Source organism: Clinocottus analis, unplaced genomic scaffold, assembly GCF_023055335.1.
Source record: "Clinocottus analis isolate CAN_PGR_092001 unplaced genomic scaffold, fCliAna1.0.p SCAF_19, whole genome shotgun sequence".
NCBI lineage: Eukaryota > Metazoa > Chordata > Actinopteri > Perciformes > Cottidae > Clinocottus > Clinocottus analis.
In genome coordinates, this window is record NW_027175920.1 from 16,662,291 (window position 1) to 16,672,876 (window position 10,586).

At 44.7% G+C, this 10,586-nt stretch overlaps 1 protein-coding gene across 1 annotated transcript in view; it reads left to right on the forward strand.

The window, feature by feature from the left end:
* The window catches only part of LOC137789898 (uncharacterized), a 55,598-nt gene that overhangs the window by 41,380 nt on the left and 3,632 nt on the right, over positions 1-10,586 (forward strand). The window contains exons 37-43 of the mRNA XM_068583765.1: positions 353-479; positions 686-772; positions 4,620-4,805; positions 6,386-6,669; positions 6,829-6,977; positions 9,576-9,660; positions 10,476-10,586. The exon at positions 10,476-10,586 is cut by the window's right edge and continues 4 nt beyond it. Of these exons, the coding sequence (XP_068439866.1) occupies positions 353-479; positions 686-772; positions 4,620-4,805; positions 6,386-6,669; positions 6,829-6,977; positions 9,576-9,660; positions 10,476-10,586 (1,029 nt within the window). The remainder of the gene's footprint in view (positions 1-352; positions 480-685; positions 773-4,619; positions 4,806-6,385; positions 6,670-6,828; positions 6,978-9,575; positions 9,661-10,475) is intronic.

Genomic DNA, 10,586 nt, shown 5'->3' on the forward strand with positions numbered 1-10,586 from the left:
CTCTCTCTAGTCTCTATTCTCTCTATTCCTTTTCTCTATTCTCTCTAGTCACTCTCTATTATCTCTCTCTAGACTCTCTCTAGTCTCTATTCTCTCTATTCCTTTTCTCTATTCTCTCTAGTCACTCTCTATTCTCTCTCTCTAGACTTTCTCTTTAGTCTCTCTTCTCTCTCTCTATTCGCTCTCTCTATTATCCCTCTATTCTCTCCACTTAACTGCAATGTGTTGAGAGATAAAACTGTAGTTTTTATGAACAGAGAGTAAACTACAGCACAGCTAAAGCTCACTGTGTGTGTGTGTGTGTGTGTGTGTGTGTGTGTGTGTGTGTGTGTGTGTGTGTGTGTGTGTGTAGCTGTTGAATGTGGACCTCAGTCCCAACATGAAGCAGTATGTCAGCTTGTTGGAGTTGATCTGTTCTTCCTCTCCCTTACCGACTGCTGAAGTGCTGCAGGATGTGTCGGTGCTCTATGCCAGACTCGGTGAGGACGGATTACATTTAGTCTTTTGTTTCAGTGAGTCACACATGTCCTTGCTCTGTATGTCCCATTTGTCTGCACCTCTTTATCTCTCTGCCTAACAACTTTGGCTCCTTCTTGACCAGCTTGACCTGTTACGTCCTCCCCCTGATCCTTGCCTTTGATGCTACGCTATATCAGTTTACAGTACATATTTCTGTTTTCAACAGCTCAAAAGTGTAAAATTCAAGTATCTGGTGAGCAGGAAAACATCCATCAGTCCAAACTCAATTCCAGCTACTGCAGCACCTTGAAGGGTAAGGAATGCATAAACATTCATGTTGCACAATCCTCCCTTCATTACCTCTTCAATGTATGTGACTGTTCAAGTTCCTTGTGCCCTCGGCTTCATCCAGCACCTGTCAGTGCAGCAGTCTGCACGACAGCTCTGAAGCGACTTGACAGCAGTCACATAGCTGCAGTGTAAGAAATGTAGACTGACAGCATGTCTTAGAGTCTTTCAATGCCATTACCATGGGACGTCACGAACGAATACTAAATGAATTGTTGTGTGTGTGTGTGTGTGTGTGTGTGTGTGTGTGTGTGTGTGTGTGTGTGTGTGTGTGTGTGTGTGTGTGTGCGTGCGTGCGTGCGTGCGGGAGTGCGGGAGTGAGAATGTGTGAACACTGGCTTGTGTTGTTAGGGGCTTTGAGTTGTATATGGAACAGTAACTGACTGGGTACTATGGTACTATGATCTCTCTAGTGGGGTAACATGGTACTATAATCTCTCTAGTGGGGTAATATGGTACTATGATCTCTCTAGTGGGGTAATATGGTACTATGATCTCTCTAGTGGGGTAATATGGTACTATGATCTCTCTAGTGGGGTAACATGGTACTATAATCTCTCTAGTGGGGTAATATGGTACTATGATCTCTCTAGTGGGGTAATATGGTACTATGATCTCTCTAGTGGGGTAACATGGTACTATGATCTCTCTAGTGGGGTAATATGGTACTATGATCTCTCTAGTGGGGTAATATGGTACTATGATCTCTCTAGTGGGGTAACATGGTACTATGATCTCTCTAGTGGGGTAATATGGTACTATGATCTCTCTAGTGGGGTAATATGGTACTATGATCTCTCTAGTGGGGTAACATGGTACTATAATCTCTCTAGTGGGGTAATATGGTACTATGAGCTCTCTAGTGGGGTAACATGGTACTATGATCTCTCTAGTGGGGTAACATGGTACTATGATCTCTCTAGTGGGGTAACATGGTACTATGATCTCTCTAGTGGGGTAATATGGTACTATGATCTCTCTAGTGGGGTAATATGGTACTATAATCTCTCTAGTGGGGTAATATGGTACTATGATCTCTCTAGTGGGGTAACATGGTACTATGATCTCTCTAGTGGGGTAACATGGTACTATGATCTCTCTAGTGGGGTAATATGGTACTATGATCTCTCTAGTGGGGTAATATGGTACTATGATCTCTCTAGTGGGGTAATATGGTACTATGATCTCTCTAGTGGGGTACTATGGTACTATGATCTCTCTAGTGGGGTAATATGGTACTATGATCTCTCTAGTGGGGTAATATGGTACTATGATCTCTCTAGTGGGGTAATATGGTACTATGATCTCTCTAGTGGGGTAATATGGTACTATGATCTCTCTAGTGGGGTAATATGGTACTATGATCTCTCTAGTGGGGTAATATGGTACTATGATCTCTCTAGTGGGGTACTATGGTACTATGATCTCTCTAGTGGGGTAATATGGTACTATAATCTCTCTAGTGGGGTAATATGGTACTATGATCTCTCTAGTGGGGTAACATGGTACTATGATCTCTCTAGTGGGGTAACATGGTACTATGATCTCTCTAGTGGGGTAACATGGTACTATGATCTCTCTAGTGGGGTAACATGGTACTATGATCTCTCTAGTGGGGTAATATGGTACTATAATCTCTCTAGTGGGGTAATATGGTACTATGATCTCTCTAGTGGGGTAACATGGTACTATGATCTCTCTAGTGGGGTAACATGGTACTATGATCTCTCTAGTGGGGTAATATGGTACTATGATCTCTCTAGTGGGGTAATATGGTAGTATAATCTCTCTAGTGGGGTACTATGGTACTATGATCTCTCTAGTGGGGTAATATGGTACTATGATCTCTCTAGTGGGGTACTATGGTACTATGATCTCTCTAGTGGGGTAATATGGTACTATGATCTCTCTAGTGGGGTAATATGGTACTATGATCTCTCTAGTGGGGTAATATGGTACTATGATCTCTCTAGTGGGGTAATATGGTACTATGATCTCTCTAGTGGGGTAATATGGTACTATGATCTCTCTAGTGGGGTAATATGGTACTATGATCTCTCTAGTGGGGTAATATGGTACTATGATCTCTCTAGTGGGGTAATATGGTACTATAATCTCTCTAGTGGGGTAATATGGTACTATGATCTCTCTAGTGGGGTAACATGGTACTATGATCTCTCTAGTGGGGTAACATGGTACTATGATCTCTCTAGTGGGGTAATATGGTACTATGATCTCTCTAGTGGGGTAATATGGTACTATGATCTCTCTAGTGGGGTAACATGGTACTATGATCTCTCTAGTGGGGTAATATGGTACTATGATCTCTCTAGTGGGGTAATATGGTACTATGATCTCTCTAGTGGGGTAACATGGTACTATGATCTCTCTAGTGGGGTAATATGGTACTATGATCTCCTGAAGATATGATGGTGCATCACTAGTTAAGGCTTTGTAGGTGAGAAGGATTTTACATATAATTCTTGATCTCGCAGGAAGCCAGTAGAGAGCAGCTAGTACAGGAGTAATGTGATCTCTCTTCCTAGTCTTTATTAGTACACAAGCTGCAGCATTCTGGATCAACTGGAGAGATCCAACTTTGTGGATCAACGATTCTGCATCGCTTTGAGACAGGATGTGCTGGATTTTTTAAATGTTACGTAGGTGAAAAAAGGCGGTCCTTGAGATGTGTTTCACGTTGGAGCCAAAGAACAGGTCCTGATGAAAAATAACTCTGAGATTCCTCACAGTGGTGTTGGATGCCAGAGCAATGCCATCAAGAGAAACATATCAGCAGATGATTTCTGAGGTGTTCTGGGCCAAGTCAAATAACTTCTTGTCAGAGTTCAACAACAGGAAGTTGGAGGTCATCCAGGTTTTTATGTCTTTAAGACGCACTTGAAGTTAAGCAACCTGGTGGGTTTCATTTGGCTTAATCCACCATCAGACTAGAAAAGCGCTTTACAAGTACACGTCCATTTACCATTTACAACAATTATTAAGAGTTCAGTGTAACAGGATTGTATGGAGGACACAGATATAAATGGCAGTGCAGCAGGCAGAGGCAGTTGCAGGTTTTTAATGATATGTACTAGAAACAAAGTAAATAAATAATCTAGCTCTTGCTGAGATCTGTTCCGCAAAGCTTTAACATTAACTTTCATAATGTAGCCGCGAGCCGACTTAGCGGCAGCACTTTCTTAAGGCTATCTCTCCTCTCACTGTCCTTTTGTTCCCCTCTTGGCGAGGAGGTGAGATCAGGTGTGTCTCTCTCCTCACCTGATCTCACCTCCTGGAGGCCTGGGTGAAGCCTTCTGGCGCCAGCAACTGCCCTTCTCCTCAGCCCCTTACATTTGAAAGTCCAATAAGGATATCACTTGATATTCCATTTCCAACATAAACATTTTTGATGATGACTCCTTCAATTTGGTTACAGCTGGCTTACTAGTGAGGAAACTATGTAACGGCAGCACTGATTTAAATCATCGAAACATCTTTGTTATTTCTGTTCTGCAGTTTTTTACGATAACATTTTGGTGTGGCTTTGTGAATTTTATGCAGATAAATGATCAGTGTGATTTGGACAGGATTATTCTGGGGTGCTGGAAAAGGTGATGCGGTTTTAAGGGGAACCGCTTTAGAATAGTGAAGTCTGTCCTTGAATGGTCAGCCTCTTATCGGCAGATATTTAAAACATAACTCATAACCACTGAATGAAAACATAACTTTGTGAACAGGAAAAGTAGACGGGTAAGCAGGACATGGAAGGAGGTATCTTCACTGACCCTGCTGTCCCTTTGCCTCGTGTTCAGGTATGGTGTCTGAGAAGAGGGTGTTCGCCACCAAGGATAACAGCTGGGTGACTCTGGCACACAAACCCATGATTGCTGACAACAAAGAGGTGGAAAAGATCTTTAAACCTTACAAGCAGATCTGTCTGCTCAACCTGCCAGCAGCAGAGAAGACGACTGCTCCCAGGAGCAAGACCGGGAACTTTGGTACGCTGCTGTATTTATAAAACGTTTTTTTATGTTTCCAGTGTTTCCCCTAGGTTTACAGCTTCGGGGGGGGTGGGGGGACCTCGACGACACCGACAATGACACAAACACCAAAAACATTACTTTTTCTGTAAATAACATCATTTTGTGACTCCATCTATGCTTTTATAAATAACAGAATAAACAACAATAACTTTCCATTTAACCAAATTGCCCCGTCAGACCACAAAAAAGAACAAGAAATTGCAATCACTTAAAACAATAAAAAAAAAAGTTCTATCTGTTCAAAAAATAAATCATCTGTAGTTACTACTAAATAGGTCATTTTGGAAAACTCAAAGCAAATTGCAGAACAAAACAGAATGAGTAGATATGTGAGCATCAGGTTGTATCAGTGTTGGTGCTGCAGTGAGCTGCTTTCCTCTACACATCTTTTTAAAATGCAGTTGTAGACTTGATACGGACGCTCTCAGTTCATGCTCCATGTTGAGAGGAGATCTTTTCCGGTTTTGAGAGACGGAACAGCAGAAAAGACGACCTGACGGAGACTTTGCGGAGACTGGCTTTTGGCAAAACGCCAAAAATCGCCAAGTCGCGCATGCGCAGCTTAACCTGTTAACCCCAAAGTCCAGGCATTTCTCCATGTATTTATTAATGACTTAGTTTGATGTCCGTGTACTTTGTAACATGTGAAGCCAGCAGCTCATTGTTGGAACAAGACACCAGCACTTTGGCTCGTTTCACTTGGAGCAGGAGAGCTGCTGCAGGTCTGAGAGCTGCTCTGGGTTCAAAGAGCTGCTCTGGTTCAGAGAGCTGGTCCGGGTTCAGAGAGATGCTCCGGGTTCAAAGAGCTGCTCTGGTTCAGAGAGCTGCTCTGGTTCAAAGAGCTGCTCTGGGTTCAGAGAGATGCTCTGGTTCAGAGAGCTGCTCTGGGTTCGGAGAGCTGCTCTGGGTTCAGAGAGATGCTCTGGGTTCAGAGAGATGCTCTGGATTCAGAGAGATGTTCTGGGTTCAGAGAGCTGCTCCGGTGCTGATTGCAGGAGAGCTACTGTTGCCATCTTCAACATGGGAGCATTTAAAACACAGATATAGTTGTCTGCTTTTCATGCAACATATTTTTCTCCGCTCTCTGCTGCTGCTGGGTGCTCAGCGCTCACCTGGGTGCTCAGCGCTCACCTGTGTGCGCTCACGTGTCTCTGCGCATCGAAGCTGAACAACGCCGTGCGCAATACAGAGGAGTGTTCACGCGCAACCACGTAGAGACAGAAATGACGAGCTGTCATGTAGATCCCGTCAATAAAATATGGCCTTTAGTTTGTTTAATAATAAACCAGGTGTAGATCTGTTCTCTAGGAAAGAGAACCTTAAATGACGTGTTGTGATCTGGAGATATACAGGAAATTACAGCGGGGCGGGTGGTTTCCTCAGGGGGGCGCCCCGCCCCCCTAATATAATAGTAGGGGAAACACTGGTTTCCATTGGTTAGAGATTACTCTTCACCACACCCAATAAGACGTATGCCAGCCTATCCCAATAGGACCCATGGAGGTTGAGACTATCGGTGTGTAACTGCCTGCCAGGTCAGACCGTGCCGGGAGAACGATCCAACATCATGCTCGCCTTTAACGAGATGGACCGGCTTTTATTCCTGGAGATCTGTGGGATCCGTCAGCTGTCTCAGTGTGTCAAGACTGAACCTCAGACTGAGAGCCTGAGCCCCTGCCCGTCCATGCAGTCCATGGTGCACTCCGTGATGCCCTACATCCAGAGGTTCCTGTACCACCACGACGAGCTGGCTGAAGTATATTCAGAGCTGATCCACAACAACATTGGAGAAAAAATCAAGCGACTTCACTTCGCACAGGTCAGAAGATCACATCTAATTGGTTTAGAGCAGTTTAAAACTGCCTTATTCGGTTCTAGCATATTGATTAGACTGAGGCCTTGTTAAACACACCCATATAAAGGAATTATTTATCATGAGCCCTTTTCCACATTCTCCTTCCTACACACCTGCTTACAGGTGGGTAAACTGTACATTCGCTACCAGCTGCATGTGGCTGATAGTGAGGATGCATTGGTGGAGCTGCAGGATGTGATCTGTCTGCTGAAGGATGAGAAGGAGCTCTACATCCAGAAAGATCACCTCGCAGCCAAGCTGGACATCTGCAGGTTTGTGTGATGGATTGAGTGCCAAAACTCACTTCTGTCCTCTTTTTGCTTTAAAACCATCTTCTTCCTATGTTATAACCTCCATTACATTGAGAAATTAGCACAGCAATCGTAAGCCTTTCCCACAATGCTTTAACACATTCACACCACAGGGACTGGCCAAAGTCAGCATGATGTTCTGGTAATGTCTAATCTACTCCGAACTGTGACAGAATAATAGGAAGAATAATAAAGAATAATAGGAAACCGACAGCAGGTTTTTTGAACTAAATCTTTAGTGTTTAGTTTAGTGGGTATCTGAATCTTTTATTGGTAGAGGTTAGTGTGTGTCTGTGGAAAGTTGCCCAAAGTATCAACAACTGGCAAGTACACAGTGTCAGGTGCTCAATACAAAATACTGACAGCCCATACGGACAGCTAACGTGTCAACAGCAACAATGCTGACAGCGCTAACGTGTCAACAGCAACAGTGCTGACAGCGCTAACGTGTCAACAGCAACAGTGCTGACAGCGCTAACGTGTCAACAGCAACAGTGCTGACAGCGCTAACGTGTCAACAGTAACAGTGCTGACAGCGCTAACGTGTCAACAGCAACAGTGCTGACAGCGCTAACGTGTCAACAGCAACAGTGCTGACAGCGCTAACGTGTCAACAGCAACAGTGCTGACAGCGCTAACGTGTCAACAGCAACAGTGCTGACAGCGCTAACGTGTCAACAGCAACAGTGCTGACAGCGCTAACGTGTCAACAGCAACAGTGCTGACAGCGCTAACGTGTCAACAGCAACAGTACTGACAGCGCTAACGTGTCAACAGCAACAGTGCTGACAGCGCTAACGTGTCAACAGCAACAGTACGGACAGCTAACGTGTCAACAGCAACAGTGCTGACAGCGCTAACGTGTCAACAGCAACAGTGCTGACAGCGCTAACATGTCAACAGCAACAGTGCTGACAGCGCTAACGTGTCAACAGCAACAGTGCTGACAGCGCTAACGTGTCAACAGCAACAGTGCTGACAGCGCTAACGTGTCAACAGCAACAGTGCTGACAGCGCTAACGTGTCAACAGCAACAGTGCTGACAGCGCTAACGTGTCAACAGCAACAGTGCTGACAGCGCTAACGTGTCAACAGCAACAGTGCTGACAGCGCTAACAAGTCAACAGCAACAGTACGGACAGCTAATGTGTCAACAGCAACAGTGCTGACAGCGCTAACGTGTCAACAGCAACAGTACTGACAGCGCTAACGTGTCAACAGCAACAGTACTGACAGCGCTAACGTGTCAACAGCAACAGTGCTGACAGCGCTAACGTGTCAACGGCAACAGTGCTGACAGCGCTAACATGTCAACAGCAACAGTGCTGACAGCGCTAACGTGTCAACGGCAACAGTGCTGACAGCGCTAACGTGTCAACAGCAACAGTGCTGACAGCGCTAACGTGTCAACAGCAACAGTGCTGACAGCGCTAACGTGTCAACAGCAACAGTGCTGACAGCGCTAACGTGTCAACAGCAACAGTGCTGACAGCGCTAACGTGTCAACAGCAACAGTGCTGACAGCGCTAACGTGTCAACAGCAACAGTGCTGACAGCGCTAACGTGTCAACAGCAACAGTGCTGACAGCGCTAACGTGTCAACAGCAACAGTGCTGACAGCGCTAACAAGTCAACAGCAACAGTACGGACAGCTAATGTGTCAACAGCAACAGTGCTGACAGCGCTAACGTGTCAACAGCAACAGTACTGACAGCGCTAACGTGTCAACAGCAACAGTACTGACAGCGCTAACGTGTCAACGGCAACACTGCTGACAGCGCTAACGTGTCAACGGCAACAGTGCTGACAGCGCTAACGTGTCAACAGCAACAGTGCTGACAGCGCTAACGTGTCAACAGCAACAGTACTAACAGCGCTAACGTGTCAACAGCAACAGTACTGACAGCGCTAACGTGTCAACAGCAACAGTGCTGACAGCGCTAACGTGTCAACAGCAACAGTGCTGACAGCGCTAACGTGTCAACAGCAACACTGCTGACAGCGCTAACGTGTCAACAGCAACAGTACTGACAGCGCTAACGTGTCAACAGCAACAGTGCTGACAGCGCTAACGTGTCAACAGTAACAGTGCTGACAGCGCTAACGTGTCAACAGCAACAGTGCTGACAGCGCTAACGTGTCAACAGCACTGACAGCGCTAACGTGTCAACAGCAACAGTGCTGACAGCGCTAACGTGTCAACAGCAACAGTACTAACAGCCCTAACGCTGTCAGTACTGTTTTCACCTTCACAATAAAAGCCCCGGAAACATAAAACCTAAATATTACTTCTAGGTCAGTCCATATAAGAGCTTACATATACATAAATGTCAGCTGCCATATGATTTGTCTGAGTGTTGTGTAGAGAACCTTTTTTAAATGCTACCTGTTCGTATAAGTGATACTGTCCTATGAAGGAGAAATCTAACGTGATACATTATGAGCAAAGGACTTGTGATCAATTCCATTTGATAGTCACTGCTATGAGCTGCCTTGTATACAGTACACAACTTTACTTGCTATACATTGTAATCGTGTGTGTGTGTGTGTGTGTTTCAGGGAGCTGGTGAAACTCTTCTGCACTGAGAGCAGCCACAGAAAAGAGCTGATGCGTTTCCTGAGCGGCCTGATAACTTCTCTCAATGTAAGTGGTATGACTTGTATCACTAATCCACATCCAGTGATGTGAGTCACACTAACGCTGCGACCACGCAGCTGACCGTAGCTCGCACTAATCTGTTTCCCTGGAGGGAGTCACGTTTACATTACACGGCTCCTTGCTCTCATCTCTGTAGAGCCGAGGCGCTGCAAAGCTTCCACTTTGATACCATTTCAGTTTAAAATCTTATCTTTGAGACATGCAGCTGAACCCGGCAACATTATGTAATCAATATATATATATATATATATATATATATATATATATATATATATATATATATATAGTTTGATTAAGTTCTATGTCTGGATTAACCAAAGAAAAATAAATTGGAATTCTGATCAAAGGGTTTTAGTGATTCTGCTGCGTTCAACACACTGGAGTCAGATCAGATGCAGATATGAGAGGCTTAGGAGAAATTGTATAATCTGCCTTATTATGCCAGCTTATAACTTTAACTTGTATATTGTTCCATGGAATTGATCAAACAGTAAGTGCACTTGTTAATGAGGTCATCACCATTCAAACAAGATGGGACTCTCTGAATAAACAAGGTTAGCCCATCTGTTCCTCTGGTGGCAGGAGCATCTGAGAGGAGGAACTCAGGTCTTCATCCGGCAGGATCAGTCCTGTTAATGTTAATCCTCAACTTCTGTGGAGAATATACATTCTCTATTCAATGAGAGTTTTATAGATTATCGTTTTGGAAAGCTTATACAGTATTGAATATAATAAACAGAGTTTACATCAAGATTAGATCTTCTGCGTCGCTGCATATCAAGGTCTGTTGATGTCGGCAGGACCCCGGGGCTCTGAAGAGATTCTTAGCCAAGGAGGACATCAGAGAGCTGCCTGGTGAGGAGGAGCTGTGGGACGTCCCAGAGCCGCCCACCCCCCAGATGAACCTGGAC